Source organism: Sceloporus undulatus, chromosome 9 (assembly GCF_019175285.1).
Source record: "Sceloporus undulatus isolate JIND9_A2432 ecotype Alabama chromosome 9, SceUnd_v1.1, whole genome shotgun sequence".
In the NCBI taxonomy this organism is placed as follows: Eukaryota; Metazoa; Chordata; class Lepidosauria; order Squamata; family Phrynosomatidae; genus Sceloporus; species Sceloporus undulatus.
The window spans coordinates 24302122-24319313 of NC_056530.1; the positions used below are offsets into that span (position 1 = coordinate 24302122).

At 47.2% G+C, this 17192-nt stretch overlaps 2 protein-coding genes across 2 annotated transcripts; one reads left to right on the forward strand and one right to left on the reverse strand.

The window, feature by feature from the left end:
- Positions 1 to 2865: 2865 nt before the first annotated feature.
- LOC121915571 (carcinoembryonic antigen-related cell adhesion molecule 21-like) lies at positions 2866 to 11688 on the reverse strand. The gene is made up of 5 exons (XM_042439905.1): positions 11565 to 11688; positions 5212 to 5562; positions 4433 to 4705; positions 3573 to 3720; positions 2866 to 2947 (listed from the first exon to the last, which is right to left on the reverse strand). The coding sequence occupies exons 1-5, from the start codon at positions 11686 to 11688 to the stop codon at positions 2866 to 2868; spliced, it is 978 nt and encodes a 325-aa protein (XP_042295839.1).
- A 934-nt stretch (positions 11689 to 12622) lies between these two features.
- Positions 12623 to 16612, forward strand: LOC121915010 (carcinoembryonic antigen-related cell adhesion molecule 4-like). Its single transcript, XM_042438827.1, has 4 exons — positions 12623 to 12842; positions 13636 to 14013; positions 15491 to 15629; positions 16462 to 16612. The coding sequence occupies exons 1-4, from the start codon at positions 12638 to 12640 to the stop codon at positions 16469 to 16471; spliced, it is 732 nt and encodes a 243-aa protein (XP_042294761.1). The 5' UTR covers positions 12623 to 12637; the 3' UTR covers positions 16472 to 16612.
- The last annotated feature ends 580 nt before the right edge of the window (positions 16613 to 17192 follow it).

Genomic DNA, 17192 nt, shown 5'->3' on the forward strand with positions numbered 1-17192 from the left:
CTCTCCATGAAATCAACCCAAGTCCTCTTCTCCAGCCCCACATGTCAAAGGAGTTGATTCTCTTTCTTCTGCTTCCTTCACTGTCCAGCTCTCCCATCCGTACCTGGGGATGATGGGGAATGCAATGACCTGGGCAATTCTGGCTTTACTGCTCAGTTGTATGGTCTTGGCTCTTCAGCATCTTTTCCAGTTCCTTCATAGCTGCCCTTCCCATTCCTAGTCTTATTTACTGACTGCAGTCTCCATTCTGGTCAAGGTTTGATCCTAGATAATATGGGAAGCCTTTAGCTATTTCAATTTCCTCATTGCCTAGACTGAACTTGTGTCTTTCTTCTGTGGCCATTCTTTTTGTTTTCTTTATGTTCCGCATCAGACCTGCCTTTGCACTTTCCTCTTTGACCTTCCTTATGCACTGCTCCAGTTCCTGAATGCCTTCTGCTAATATTACGGGGTCACTGTCCGCATCTCTTTTAAGTTGTTAACGTTGCTTCCTCCTCTCTTCACTCCTCCTTTTCCTGGTTCTAATTCTGCTGTTCTTATGATGTTTTCCACACTTAAACAAAGAGGGGGACACACGCCACATTGGCACCAACGTGACTCATCACTCCTAATTCCCATATATACCCCTGAAGGTCATGCTAAGAGTTGGGACACAGACAGCTAGCAAAATTAAAACAATACCTTCAAATTGCAATATTGCACATACAACCTCAGCGCATTTAAACTTTGTAACTGCTTCACCCCTAATAACTGCCATCACTAACTTATCTTACATTTTTGCTTATTTTATCATCCTCCAACGTTTCAGAGATGACCAGCCCAGTGGACAGCTGTGGTCCAGCAACCAGAGAGCATGCTCAAGAGGGAAAGCTCTTGCTTGACCCTCCTGGAAAGCGGAGGACTCCATCCCTCCTCTATTTCCTACTTGCTGAATTAACTGAGTGCAAACAACTTTGGGGATGTAAGTCCAACCAACCAACCAACTTTGGGACTTGGAATTCATTTTGCAACAGCTGCAGCCGGGAACAAAAGGCAAAAGTGAGTGGGAGGAGGAGAGAGAAACTGGGACATTTCTAAGCAGCTGGAAAAGTGGGACGGCCAAGGATTAACTGGGACCATCCCTGCCAAATTGGGACAGTTGGAGGGTATGTGATGGGGGCACATGGGAATGTGTGGCCCTCTAAGGTCTACTGGGGGGGCATTGCAACCCCTGAAACCCGAACAATTGTTGACACCTATTTGAGAAGGATAGGGCCTCAAGGGAAGAAGCAAATCCCAACCTTTATTTTTTCTTTCATTTATATCCCACTTCCCCCCCCCAACAAGTTCACGGTTATATGTGTGTAGACCTCCTCCCCTCTGCTTGGCCCTCACAACAGCCCTGTGAGGTAGGTCAGGCTGAGAGCGAGGAGGAGGACTAGGCTAAGATCAGCCAGTTTGATGACTTGGTGGTGACTAGAACCTGGATCTCTCAAATCCCAGAAGTCCAGTGCTCTATAACCACTATACCCCCCTGCCACCTGTGCTGGATGCAAAAGCTACTTGAAAGTATGGATCTCATCTGGAAGGCAAGAAGGACCTGGTGGTTTCAGGGCTAAGGAAGGGCGGCTCATTGTGGTTTCATTGGTTCTTGCTTTGCATCTTCATGCATGGTCCAAACTCTGCGTTGTAAGGTCTGGTGAGAAAGAAAAAATGAGATCGGTTCTGTGGAAACAAGGCTGTCCAAAGCTGTTTGATGATTCTATGAGAAGATGATTTATTATTATTATTATTATTAAGCTTTATTTATATAGCGCTGTAAATTTACACAGCACTGAAATGCATCCTCTGATAAAACTTGAGGGCTGTTTGCAATTTTGAAAAAGACAGTACTCTTTAAAAGAAATAGCTGCAAGTAATATCCAGCCTATTGCCTGGAAGAGCTAGACTTGCTTTGCTTGGCTATTCTGATTTTTAAAACAGCCACAATAATCTCCTTTATGGGAGAAAGCAGAAGAAGCATGAACAGCCTTGGCTTACCTTGTATATATTTTCCGGGGAGCTCTCAGGACTGGCCTGGGTTGAAACAGAAAAGAGTTACCCATTAATGATAAACCTGTGGAGGCAGTTTGTTACGTCTTTTTAAGAGCTGTCTTCCAGTTTCTCAGCCACAGAGGCCTCCATGCCCTTTCAGTGTCTCTGGCTGCATTTGCGCTGCAGAAATAACACCACTTTAACTGTCATGGTTCAGTGCTAGGGAATTCTGGGAACTGTAGTTTTGTTGTGGCACCAGAGTAGAGGGTTTCCATGGCTAAGTGGGGATTCAGACCCTGGTCCCCCAGCATCTTAGTCCAATCTCAAACCACTACACCATGCTGGCACATCTTTGGGCTTGGACAAGGGGGAAAAACCCATGCAAAGCCATGACTGCTAATAACAGTTTGCAATACTGACTGAATGGACTACCAAGGACCTGATTTAGGAGATGCACTGCTTCCTATGCACATATGTAATCCTAATGCTTGGAACATATTGTGCTAGAGCAGTGATGGTGAACCTTTTAGAGGCCGAGTGCCCAAATTGCAACCCAAAACCCACTTATTTATTGCAAAGTGCCATGTCCCTCTGGCTTTTCAGTTACAAATTCTGGCAAACTCTGTGCTGGGGCGATGGCACATGTGCCCACAGAGAGAGCTCTGAGTGCCACCTCTGGCACGTGTGGCATAGGTTCGCCATCACTGTGCTAGAGGTTACCTAGTCTTTTGGTCTCCCAAAGAACTCCCATAATGCTGGTGCTGCCCATAAATGGGGAACAGCACCATGGAAGAGTAGAGTTGCTTTACACAACTCACCCATGGCCCTGTGGGCCCAAAAGGGTAAACGTTCTCATAGGACGGAGGCGGAGCCGATGGCGGTGCAGATGGCGCAAGGACAGGAGGCGGCGTCCCTCTTCTCCAGCGTCTGCATCCTGAAGGAAAGTAAGAGAGAGAATGAGAGTCCAGATCTTGAATATCCAACTTCTCCATTAGTTTTGGAATATCTGTTGTGGTTTGCAAATCTTCCATTGTTTCTCCATCCAATAAAGTACAATTGGGCTGAAAAACAACCTTCTCCCATTGAATTCCTTGCAAACCTATACCCTAACGGCAATGGATCCTGTCTGATCTTGGAAGCTAAGCTGAGCGAGCCCTGGTTACTACTTGTGTGGGGAACCGCCAACAAAGACCAGATGCTGTTGGTGATATTTCTGAGGAAGAAACTGGCAAAAGCACCTCTCAGGGTTCCTTGTCTAAAGAAAACCTTATGGAAATTCACAGGGCGGCCATAGGTCGACAGGAGACATGAAGGCACAGACAGACACACTCACACACACATACAGTTAGCTTAGACTGAGGTGGATGGCCATCTCTCAGGGGTGCTTCAGCTGGAGATTCCTGCATGGAGGAGGGTTGGAGTAGGTGGCCCTTGAGGGTCCCTTTCAGCTCTTTCATTCTGTCATTCCTGATCCATTTCTGTGTTGCTATCTCTCCTCTTGCTCCATTGCTGGGAACGGAGCCCAGGGACCTGACCCTCCCAGATCCCAAGGGATTCACTCACGGAGGCAGAAGAAAAGCAGCATCAATCCAATGCAAATGACCAGGAGTGCACTAAAGGTTCCAGCCACAATCTTCACAATATCGCCAGATTTCCATGAGGCACCACTCCAGTCAGGAGAATCTAGAGCAGAGGGGAAAGTGCCTCCTTAAGGCAGTGATTCCCAAACTTTAGTCCTCCAGGTGTTTTGAACTTCAGCTCCCAGAAGCCCCAGCCAACTTGGCCAATAGTCAGGAATTCTGGGAGCTGAAGTCCAAAACATCTGGAGGACCAAATTTTGGGAAGCACTGACTAAAGCAATGGTTTCCATACTTTGATTTTGTTGAACTTCAGCTCCCAGGATTCCTGGTCATTGGCCATGGCAGCTGGGGCTTCTGGGAGCTGAAGTGCCAAATACTTGGGAGATCCAAAGTTTAGGAATCTCTGCTTTAAGAACTGCTGTCAATTAAGACTGGCATCAAACTAATTTGCTTTCCGTTTTCTGAACAAGGCTCTCTGGATGAATAGAGGACATTCTGGCTGCCTTGAAGGTGGGAATTAAGCAATGCTCTTTGACTAGGACTCCCAGCATTCTTCACTGTTGCCTAGATGACTGCTGGGGATTACAGTCCAACAAAACTTGAGGGCCACATATAGTTCCCACCCTTGACTTCCATGGTGCCCCCCCCTCAATATATAGCTTCCCTATGGCTATAGTGTCCTGTGGCCCTCCAGATGTTCTTGGATGGCACAATGGAGCCAAAGGTGAGAAACGCTGGGAGCTGCAGTTGAACCACACCCAGAAGGTTTTGTGGTTCCTACTCTTTGTCTAAATCCATTTTTTATTCCTGATTTGGCTCTTTGGCCTGGGGCGACTCACCTGTGACAATGATCTGCCCAGGGTTGCTCGCCACATTGCTGAAAGGGTTGGTGGCCACGCAGGTGTAGCTCCCGGCCACGTCTCTGGTGATGTTCCTGAGCATGAGTTTATGGCTCTGGTTAGAAAGCACCTCCGTCTCTGGGACTGGCTGGCCATCCTTGACCCAAGAGATGGTGAACACGGAGCTGCCGGAGGTGATGCACTGTAAGGTGACATTTCCATTCTCTTCTACGATGGATTTGGCAGGTTGCAAGACAGCTTGAGAGAGTTTTGCTGTAGACAGAAGAAAAGAGTAAATGCGTGTGTCAGTCCTTCTTTCTGGGTCCTTGCAGCCTCCAGTTTCATACTATGTATATTATAGTACTATCATACCATTTCAGCTGCCATGGCTCTCACCTCTGGAGTCCTGAGATTCGTAGTTTGCTGAGGGGCTTAGGAATCTCTAGTGCACACCCCTAAATTAAAGCACTAAAACTCTCCGGTGGAGCATTCTAAGCCCCTTAGCAAACTACAAATCCACACAAACCCAACGATTCTACAAAAATGCGTAAAATGAGAAAACAACAGGAATCCAGGTCAGGATTGCTGAGGCTGAAGCCAAAGGTGGATCAAATTGGAGAATGGTGGACTCTCCCTCTTTAAACAGAGGTGGAATGGGCATCTTTCAGGAGGTCTTTAGTTGTGTTTTCCTGCACGGGGGTCCCTTCCAGACCTGTGGTTCTATGGGTCAGTGTCCTCAGAGCTTTGGCCAGGAGGGTCAAGGAGAAAGCAAGGCTCACCTGCCACCAGGAGGTCAACATCTCCTCTTGCATAAGAGGCTCCATCTCTGTCTATGATCACTGTATATGTTCCAGAATCGTCCTCCGTGGCGTTGCTGATGTAGAGGGAGCAGTCCTGCTCCATGACCTCCCGTCCGCTGTAGGCCTCTCCCAGGACAAAGAGAGGCTGGCCGGCCTCATGGGTCATGATCAGCTCCATCCCTCGGAGCCAGCGGCAGTCTCTGAAGGGGTCAGGGCTGACCTGTGGGGTTAGGCTGATGGTCTCTCCTTCTTCAATCAGGTTGGAGGGTTCCAGCAAGATGGAAATCTCCTGGCTGTGAATTGGCAGGTTGGAAGAAACCAGGATGGAGGCTGCGGCACAAAATGACAGAAGGCGGTTCTCTCCAAAGCATAGTACAGTGGACTCCCCACATTTGCTGGGGTTAGGGGCACAGGACCCTCGTGAAAATGGGAAAACCGCACTATATAGTAAAATGAGCTTTGCCATGGCCTTCCTCTGAGGCCGAGAGAGTGTGACTTGTCCAAGGCTACCCAGAGGGTTTCATGGCTGAGCAAGGAATCGAACCTTAGTCTCCAGAGTCATAGTCCAACACTCAAACCACTACATGACTCATGGCAACCGTAAGGTGAACTTATAGTGGGGTTTTCTTGGCAAGATTTGCTCAGAAGAGGTTTGCCTTTGCCTTCCCTGAGGCTGAGAGAGACACCCAGGGTGACCTAGGACAAGTCACACTCTCTCAGCCTCAAGGAAGGCAATGGCAATGAGGGCTGAGCTGGGCATCGAACCTTGGTCTCCAGAGTCATACTCCATCCTGCTCCTTCTAAACTAGCCAGCTATTATCTGCAGTGAGGGTCATGTCTTGATGTGGGCTCCCATTTGTTTTTCCCTCAGGCAGCAAAATGCCTTGGGTCAGCACTGGAGAGTTGGCCGCTGTTTTTCAGTAGCCGCCTTGGCCAGCTGTGCCTGTGTTGCCACGGAAGCGCCCAGGCTTGGCTCTGGTCCTGTGCCAAGAGGATGCAAGGGTGGCAAAGAGTACGCACAGCCCTACCTCTTGCCACCCATAAATGCCATTATCTAGCCTGGCCAAGGACAGGTGAGAGGACATTTGCCTTTTAAAAATATACGCAGTGTTGGGCTATAGCAACTTCGCATGCTAAGCCTTTCTAGTATATGTCTTCTATGATGCTTTTAGGCCAGATCTTTTCTAGGATGCATGTCAATGGTAGTTTATTGCTTACTAACAACCCCTCCTCATCCACTATCATTTCCTGTTTACCATGAGGACACTTATTACCTTTTCTTTGTTCTTGTGGTGAAGAGCCCCCATCGCATTACCTTACTAGCTTGCTGTGAGCAGCATCTCCCAAGTGGAGATGGATGCATTGCGAGGACTAACTTTCTTTGAGATGCATGGAGCTGTTTTTCTACCTGAATTTTCCTGCAACATGAACCTGTGCCTGTGTACTGGTTTGTACACATGATTTTGTAAGTAACTTATTTCCTTTTCTCACTTTTAACCAATGTGAGTTGGTGTCTTTTATTGGGGACATTGGGGGCTGGGAGAAGGTTGGTGGGAGCTAGTTAAACTATTTTTTCCTGCTTGCTCACTCTTTTGTGGGGGGGGTCTCTGCTAGCAAGACTAAACTAATCTTGCTTCTCCTTCCTGGTTTCTGACAATCTCAAGAAGAACCAATATTCCAACAGGTTTGGGGCCAGGCGCTCGCGAGCAGAGCACGAACAATTTAAAACTAGATTGTTCGGGTGTTTGTTCGGATTGTTATTATTGTTGTGGTCATTTTGTTTTTCCTCACCCTCCCTTTCTTTAACTAAAAGCCCATGTCCACCAGAGATTTTAGTTTTGCTTTTTTGAGCTGCTGATTTGTTTTTTGAATATAAGGTTTTGATTTTTGAATTTTTTGAAGTTTTGGATTTTGATTGATTTTTTTAAACAACATGTCGCAACTGCCGGCTACAAAGTGAGGTTGACTCCTTACAATTTTTCAGATGGAAGAAAAGATTGGAAATTTTTCTGCAAGCGCATGATGTATCTCATGTTTAGAATCCGAAATGCCTAATATGATATGAGGTCAGAGCGAAAATGGATGAAACAGAACGGTGTGTGTGGCAATGCACATAGTCTTAGAAAGTTTCTCATCAGAACTGCTGAATTTTGGTTCGGGGGACTGTACTAATTTGTACAAGGATCATGCTTTTAAACTTGCGACTAACTATGGACGGACGAGACCACATAAGACGCTTGTTTTGTGTCATGGCATGCGTTAATGGAATCTTAGCTGAACTCCAAGCAGACCACTGTGAACGCCTCTTGCAAGATAATGCTTTGTTTGACCGGATTGTCTCTTTTGTGACTTAAACTCATGATGAGCCTCACGTCGCATTTCTAGTTGGAACGCTAGGGAGAATTTTGATGCCTTTCAAACCGTTTGATTTCACACACTTTCTGATATCAGGTCGTTTAGATTTTGATCAAGTTTTGCCTTTAAACTCCGACCCAGAATGCTTCGAGAGAACCCCTGTGGTCTACCAGGGCGCGAGGAAAAGTTGACTTTGCCAAATTTCACTGCTTAGAAAGACCCCACTCCCACTACCCCAATCAGGAAAGTTACTTGCTCAGATTGTAAGAAACGGGGGCATATCGCCCACAGTTTTGCTTCACCCTCCCAAACTGATTCAGTTTGCTTCACCAGCAGAGAGCTAGTTTCAACACCAATGTTAGCTTTGTTTCTCAAACTGCCAATTTTCGCAGGAGAGAACACCAGCCCAGATTGGGGGCTAGAGGGAAACTGATTCCTCAAGGAAAGAATTTCAACGGGAGTCGCTTTTCTCATTACAGCCCCATGCTTTGACCAATTAATAATACTATACCACAGCTAATTCTAAGGGTCTTGGTTGATGGATTCAGGTTGTTCAAGTCCCTGTACACATTGGCAGAGCATACTTTGCTGAACGAAGCGAACAACTAGACAAAGAGGGAACTGTTCTTGATCTCCTCGGAAGAACAAGATGGTGCATGTGTACTTCTCACGAAGGGTAAGATTACACAACACCACGATTGCCTTAATCGACCAATTGTTGTTCCTACCCAGAGACATACAAAACAGAGTCTTTATCTCCAGAGGGGATGCGATGATTTCTACACCTTCAGAAGGGGATTGCAGGACTGGTGCTGAGGCTGTGCTGCTGGACACCAGAGAGATGCTTTGCCGGAGGACAGATGAGGTTTCCAGACCAGCTTTCACGATACTCATGCGACCCACAGAGGTGTACCCACTATGATTTTTCTTTCCTTACAAAGTCAACTTTACCCAGAGAACAATAGAAACATAGAAGAAATTGAGCAAATGCCTACTGATGAGGCAAACACAATGGAGAAAAGCTGCTGCAGAAGAGAAATGATGCTTTTCACAAAAATGGAACTGGCACTTACAGAACTCCCACCAGGAAGAAATCCATATGGATCCAGATGGGTGTTAAACTAAAACAAGCTGCACGAAGGCAAGTTGAACGCTACACCGGCAGACTTGTTGCACAAGGTTTCTCACAAAAGTATGGAGAGACTTGATTAGGACCTTTCACCAGTTGTCACAAACATACCACAATTAGGTGCTTACTCAGCCCAGCTGCTCAAAACAAATGACTGTCAAACATGTTGTGTGAAAACTGCATTTGACATGGCATGTTACAGAGGACATTTACATGACGCGCCCTCAGGCTTTGTAGACTCAGACCACAACCTCTGTCTGCAAGCTTGAGAAGGGGTCTATGGGTAACACAGGCCGCCGAGCCTGGAATGAGAAACTAGATGAGGCTGAAAGTTGGACTTTCAACAAGGAAAGCAGACCAATGCTTATTCCCAGCCCCAGATGGCATTTGACTTACCTTCTGACATATGTTGATGACCTGATCCTCGCTCTCTAGCGAGCTACGACTATGCTGAATTGTACATCACTGCATAGAGTTGACTAAAGAATGGGAAATGCACATATTACTTAGGCATACGAACAAAGAGAACAAGATGGATCTGTACGATGCCAAAAGCAAAAAGATCACGATCTCCTGAAACATTGGGACTAGGCATGCACATCTGTAGCAACACGCTGGTAGTTGACTTCCTTAAGAGCAATGACAAGAAAGAACTGTTACCAGACAAAAGATCTATACAGAACTGCAATAGGAAAACTTCTGTACTAACTACAACTACCCAGACCAGACATTGCCTGCTGCTGTAGGAATATTGAGCAAGAAAAAGTCAGTTCACCTACCCAAAAGGACTGGACGCTGTGTAAAGAAGAGTAGCAAGATACTTAAAAGGAACCTTGATCCTTCAACTAAAGTGCCACCAGCAATAATCCAAGTCTTGTGTGTTTACAGATGCCAGACTGGGGCAATGCACCACAGACGGATTATCCACCAGTGGAGCTTGTTCTTTATGGCAATGGACTATTTCTTGGGCCAGTCACAACAAGTATGGTGGCCCTATCCTCCACAAGAAGCAGAATATATAGCCGCATCGGAAGCTTGGAGAATGCAATGGCTTATACTGTTCACTGACTTTGAATCAAGAGAAAAAGCCATGAGATATTTGAGTCACCCGAGTTGCATAAAACTTTCCCAAACAGAAACATAATAGCGAAGCCAAAACACATTGTTCAAGCAATTATGTGCGCGATTCTGACGAAGAAGGGCGTGATTCAAGATGACTACTGTCCGACTACGAGATGACAGCTGACCTTTGACCCAAACCATTACCAGAGATGGTTTCGAGTAACCTACGAGTCAAGATGGGTTTGGTTGGGTGCTGCTCAGTTGAGAACGGGGTGTTGGGAATAGCAACTTCGCATGCTAAGCCTTTCTAGTACTCATGTCTTCTGATGCTTTTGGCCAAGTCTTTTTGGAATGCATGTCAATGGTAGTTTTTATTGCCTTACTAACACACTCCCCTCCTCCTGCTCCACTATCATGTTCCTGTTTGACCTGCGTGGACACTTTATTACCTTTCGTCGTTGTTCTTGGGGTGAAGAAGTCCCCATCGCCCTTACCTTACTAGCTTGTGCTTTGCGCCGCATCTCCTCAGTGGGTATGGGATTGCCATTGCTGAGCAGACTAACTTTTCTTTGAGATGCATGGAGACTGTTGTTTCGTACCTGTAAGGTTTTTCCTGGCAACATTGAACCTGTGCCTGTTGTACTGGTTTGGTACCACTGTTTGTTAGTAAACTTTATTTCCTTGTGTTCACCTTTTACCCAGTGAGTGTGTCTTTCTTGATTGGGGGACATTTGGGGGCCTGGGGGGAAAAGGTGTGGAGCTAGTTTAACTATTTTTTCTTCCGGCTTGTCTCCCGGTCTTCGTTTGTTGTGGGGATCTCTGCTCGCAAGACCTCAACTATCTTGCTTCTCCTTTCCTGGTTTCTTCTGGACAATTCTCACGGAAGACCATATTGCCCAACAAGCGCCCAGTGGCTCCCACTTTTCCAGCAGTGTTTGCTGGGGGGCCTTTGTTCGGTTCCCCACTTGCGCATGAAAACCCACTGGGTGACACCTGTGCAATAGTCACACTCTCTCAGCCGCAGGGACAAGGCATGGCAAAAGCCCCTCTGAACTTCAAGAAAAACCCCAGGATAGGTTTTGCCTTAGGCTTGCCATGCCATTAAGTCGGAAAGGAGTTGAAGGCTCACCAACAACAACAACAACAGCAACAACAAAAAAACAAAAGTTTTAAAGACGAAAAACACCAATCCAGCTAAAAACTATTTTTAAGACTCTAAAGGCAATTGGGGAAAAAAAAATCCCGCAACACTAGAGAAATGCATATTTACACTAGAAACAACGTGGCATTTTCATCGCATCTTTCTCTATCCTGTCCATTTTTAACAGGAAATCTTTGAGGAAGAGAAAGAAGAAAGGAAAGAAAGAAAGAAGAAGAAAGAGGACAGACAGGCCAACAGACGACGACAGAAGCAAGCAAGCAAAATACACAGATGGAAAAGAAAGACGGGAGGGACAGACAGACAGGCCAACAGAAAGAAAGAAAGACAGACAGACAGACACAGACGGAAGGAAAAAAAGGAAAAGAAAGAAAAATTAAGAAAGAACCACGCAGAGGGAGGGAGGGAAGGAAGGAAGGAAGGCGAGTTCTAACCCCCTAATGCCATTCTAACTGGTCTCAACTAGGTTATTATTATTATTATTATTATCATCATCATTATCATCATTATTAAAGGGGACTGCAGATCCCAGAACCCTGGCTTGTGGGGGGCAGGGGATGCTGGGAGCTGGAGTCCCAAAGGGCCCTCTTCTTGCCCTCTCCTTCCTTGCTCCGGTCGGTGCCTTACTCGCCAGGAGCGCCGCCTGCCAGCCGGAGCCTTGCCAGCCCAGAGGGGGCCCCCCGAGAAGGCGGCCCAGAGCCCCATCCCTCCGAGGAAGAAGAAGAGGAGGAGGAGGAGGAGGAGGCCCCATGGCGGCTCTGGGTCCCAGGGAGGAGGCTGCTGCTGCTGCTGCTGCCTTCGGCTGGGCTGCCTGCCTTCCAGCCCGGCGAGCTGGGACTTACCCTGCCCATGCCAGCCCATGCCAGCCCAGCCCTTCTCCTCCCAAGGCAGAGAGGGATGCTCTGCCCAAACCTTGCTGTGGCTGTTCTCGGACTTCCCCTCCCAGAAGCCCCCGCCCCTTGGACGGAGCACCAGGGATCCTAGGAACTGGAGGACATCTGGAGGACCCAAACATCTGGGAGGCAGCGCCAAAGGAAAGGCAGGCCAGCGCCAGGGGGGCTCCAGAACATAGGAACCCATGCTTCCTGGCCATGCTCCGAAGGGAGGGCACTTTGGGCACCATCATGCCTCCCGGACAGAAGGATAGAATGGAGCAGGCAATAGGATTTCCTTATAGCCCACCTTTCTCCCAACAGAAGGACTCAAGGAATCAAAGAATACAGTACAATTACAAACAGCACAAGAAGATCCATCCATCCATCCATCCATCCATCCATCCAATTAACCAATTTAAAGAGTCAAAGGAAAGGAGGATACATGGCTGGTCAGCCTGGACAGGGGCCATTTGGGAATGCCAGCTGGCCAGAAGACTGCAATGGAGTGAATAAGTAACAAATCAAACAAAGGGCCAAACTTTCCATGGCAAGAGGCTGCAAATTGTGGGGAGGGGATGCCACCATGGCAGCAGGAGGCTCATCCCAGCTCTGAGAACAAGGACTGTCCCTTTAAGGCTTCCCAGGTGGTCAGAAGGGGCGGAGCCCAAAGGGGGCGGGGCCAGAACTCCAGTATAAAAACCGCCAGCCTGGCGCTCCAAGGTCTCACTGCTGGGTTCTACTTTGTGGCTTCTTGGTCCAAGGGGGCGGAGCCAGTGGAGTGACCTCTTGGCCCTTAGAAGAAGGAGAAGATCCTGGGATGGATGGATGGGTGGTGAGAAGCTGGACTCCACTGGTGGCAGAGGGACCAGGGCATCTCTACTGGGCACCAGAAGGCCACCCAGAAGATCAGTGGGCAAGGTCCTTCCATTTCTTAGAGTGGAAGGGGCCTCATGTGGGCAATGGGCACATCATGCGCTCTTCCTGGGCATGGCAGGGCATGGCAGGGCATGGCAGATGCTGCCACTAATAGGTGAGGGATGGATGGATGGCTGGCTGGTTGAAAGACAAGGCTGGATTAGGATATGCTGAGGTGTGCCTAAAAGGCCCAGAAGCATGAGTTATTCTAATAATGAATGCATGTTGTTTGTTGTTGCATGCCTTCAAGATGTTTCTGACCTATGACAACCCTAAGGTGACACCATTATGGAGTTTTTGTGGGCCAAGAGTGTGTGATTCATCCATGATTGTTCAGTGGGTTTCCATGGCCAAAAGAGGAATGGAACCCTGGTCCCCAGAGTCATAGTCCAGTGCTCAAACCATTACACCATGCTGCCTCTCACAAGGGCACTTTGTTGTTGCGTGCCTTCAAATCGTTTCCAACTTACGGCAACCCTAAGGCGACATTAGCATGGGGTTTACTGGGGCTGAGAGTGTGTGTCTTGCAGGGGGAATCAAGTCTTGGTTTCCAGAGTCATAGTCATACACAGAATCATAGAATCATAGACTTGTTGTTGTTGTTGTTGTTGTTGTGCATTGTCAAGTCATTACCAACTTGTGGTGACTCAAGGGTCAACCTGCCGTTTGAACCTTTGCTTTAAATTTTCATGCTTTTTAATTAAAAAGTAGTGTTTTAGCTGAAGGCACTATTTAATTTTTGAGTGTCAGACCAGAACCTTGAGAGACTTGGGTTCGAATCCATGGAGGCTCACAGGGTGACCTTGGGCAAATTGTGACAAATCACTAGCTCTTCTATGGGGAAGCAGGCCTTTCCTTGAACTCACCACCTTCTCCCTTGCATCCTCCCTTCCGATGTTTCCCTGCAGCCTTCCTCTTGAGCTCTTGCCTCCAGTTGTCCCAGAGCCATGGTGGGCATGAAATCGGAGTCACGTTGGACCCACCAGAACCTGTCGCAGGGCAGAACATCACCCTCACCCCCGGAGGATACTTGGAAGGCATTGGCATCTGTTTTTGGTTACGAGGAGGAGGAGATGAGGAGCACCGGATCCTCACTTACTTCCCTCCTCCAGTCTTTGTACAAGAAGACGGACCGGCCAACACCGGGCGAGAAACGGCAGGCAAAGACTGTTCACTGCACATCCGAGAGCTGAAGGCGGCCGACACCGGGAACTACACCATCTTGAAGAATAAGCTCCGGGGGTCCGGTGACCCTCAAAAGGGCCACGTATACCTCTTTGTCCCAGGTGAGAGGCGAATGCTTCAGTCCCGTATCTTGCAGGACAGTGGCAAGCAACCTGGTGTTCTCCAGACGTATGGATGGCTATCTGACAATGGGGATGCTTTGATTGAGAGTTCCTGCATGGCAGAATGGAGTTGGACTGGATGGCCCTTGCGGTCTCTTCCAACTCTATGATTCTATGACTATAACTCCCATCAGCCCCAGACAGCATGGCTGATGGTGTAGGTAGTGGGTTGGGTTGGGATTTGGAAGTCCCAGCTTCCACTCCCATCCTCACCAGGCCATGAAGATTAGTGAGTGAACTTGGGCCAGATGTACTTGTTCTCTCAGGCTGACCTTCTTTGCAGGATGGTTGTGTGGGCAAAGGGGAATGAGCCATGTATGCAACTTTGAGCCCGTCAGAGAATTCGGGGAAGGAGCGTAACTATCCTCATGGGTAAAATTCAGAGACATCACTGTGTTAGTCTGGAATATCAGTATGCAAAGGGATGGTGCACCATGTGAAAGAAGTTCTCCTTGTGGGGTTGAGCATGAGTATTGCAATATAAAAGGCAGCACTGAGGCTACATCTGAGAGGGCTCAGAGCTTGGAAAAGTTACACTTTTGCCCTCTGGATGCCAACATCCCATGCTCAGCATGCAGAGTGGCCTTGCCAGCTGGAGGAGTGGTCTTTAAAAGTAACTGGGCCAAGCTCTGGTCCTGGGCAGAGCTTGGAAAACTCTTGACAACTCTCTCTTGGCCTCCTGCCTCTCTAGATTGCAGCCCCTGCAAAAAAACCCACATATCTCTGAATCATGAATGGCGGGATCACATCCTATTTGAATAGAATGAGGAGCATTTAAATCATGTAGGCAAGTGAGGAAAAAATACTCTCAGTCTTCCGTTGTTGATAAACATAAAGTAAGTCCATCCACCCTCCAAAGTTTTAATATTCTGGGGAAGGATGTGGAGAAGAGCAAAGTCTCGAGGAATGGAAAAAAGTTGCTTTTATTCTTGCCATTAGCTCAATGTGTTTCAGCCCAGTAATATTTAATGCCCCTCTTCAGGGGCTGATAAAGGATCAGATTATTTGGGTTCACGGGCATTTTGAGAATTGAGACGTGGATCTTGATGCAAGGTGTAAGTACACAGAATTGATGTTGCAAGTTGTTACTTGTCTCCTGCTATACATTTTGTTGTTTGTTTGTGATATTTCTTTTATCAGCCTCTGAAGGAGGCTGTTATATACTACTAGGCCAAACTGCGTTGGGTTAATTGCAAAGGTAAAATGACATTTTTCAAGACCGTGAGACTTTGTTTCTTCTTTTCTGTTGTGTGTTACAAGTCCTCTTTCTGGTTTGATATTCTGGACAGATTTTCCCACCTTGCACCCAGATGTTTTTGGGGAGGGAGTATCTATCCCTTTGCTACTCTGAAGACAGACTGCATCTCTACTTTGGTAGTCCTCCAACAAAGGCCTTTTTGTCTTCTTCACCCTCCAGAAAACACAGGCAATCCAGAAACGAAAAAGGTTGATGGTGTCCCTTCAGGCTTCATTGCAGGGACTGCGGCTGGCTCTTTCCTGGGTTTGATGTTCTCGGGAAGTTTGGTTTATTACGGACTCTTCAGCGTATCTTCCTTGTAAGTGCCTGAAACGCATCCGCTTGTTATTCTGTGACCTTTCCTTCTATGGAAGTACTTCCATCATATGCGGGGTGTCTGTCTGTCCCAAAGTGGAGCCTCCCACATGACCTTTAACACCAGTACTACATCTTTGCACTGCAGCATTGACACTGGAAGACCATCTTTGCTATGGATAAGATTTATAGCAATGGAAATAGTAAGTACTGTACATTTCTATACTGCTTAGAAGTGCACTTAAGCTCTCCCTAAGTGGTTTACAGTGTGCAAGCTAACTTCCCCCCAACAAGCTGCTTAGTCATTTTAGCAACCTATGGAAAGATGCCAGGCTGGGTCAACCCTGGATCCTTGACTGGGATCGAACTCACAACCTTGTGGCTGTTAATGGCTGCAGTACTGGCATTTAACCACTGTGCCACCAGGGCTTCATTTATGGTTGGTCAATGGATGCAACGGATGGTCTAGAGCAGAGGAAGGTGTCCCAAATCTTTGACTGGTGGGTTCAGCATCCCATCTAGCAGTGGGGACCATTGCAAGCCCATTGCTGGAGCATTGCAAGCCCATTGCTGCAAATCTACAGGGTTGCATAATGAATAATGAATGCTAGGGAATTGTGGGTCTTGGCTCTGAACCATTGCAAGCCCATTGCTGCAGATCTACAGGGTTGCACAATGAATGGTAGGGAAGTGTAGATCTTGGCTCTGAATTTGCAAGGTGATGGGAGCTAGTGGCTTAGGAAACTAGCTCCCCAACCCTTGAAGAAAAGGGGAGTGGATACAAGGACTTGCAATAGTGGTTTCCTTTCTCTGATTCAAGTGTGGCTCCTTCCCAGGTGGTGCTAGAGAGAGATCATCCCAGTCCATAATACTGGCATCTGAGTTTGGAGCTTAAACTCAAGAGGATGAGTCCTTGGCATCAGTCAGACACTTTTGTTTTGTGCCAAAAGTGCAGAAGGAGACAGCAACAAATATATCTGGAAAACAGAATGCATCCCCTTTGCATAAACCCTATCCTCTCCATTAATGAAATAAAAGCCTTCAATACTCATTCCTAAGTCCAGGTGAATTTGTCAAACTCAGTTTTGCACATAATCCATGCAGCGCATGTGTGAGCATTGGCCAATATAAAATATAGAGTGCCAGCAATAATAAAGCAAAAGGTAGGCATATTGGCTTCCAATGTACAGGTAAATGTTATATGTCCAATTCCCAATCCTATAGAAATGTGACATGTCCCTTTGAGAGAAAAATGGAGGGACTGGAGGGACAGTATGGGGTTCTGGGATGCTTGTGGGTTGGGGGGTATTTTTGTATGCTTTCAGGCGCCTTTTGGTGTCCTTTTGGTGTACTTGAAAATAATGCAATTTTTAGGGGGAGGGTTTGAAGGCTTTGGGGACTTCTGGACCCAGAGAAGTGTGGTCCAGGGATCATATGCAGTCAAACAGCTACATTTTGCCCACCCAATGTAGAGCAGAGTCACTGTTGCATTAAGATATTATCTTGTTGACAGTCATGGTATCTGTAGAACTCAAATGAGTGGGTCTTCTTCCAATCAGCTTTTTTT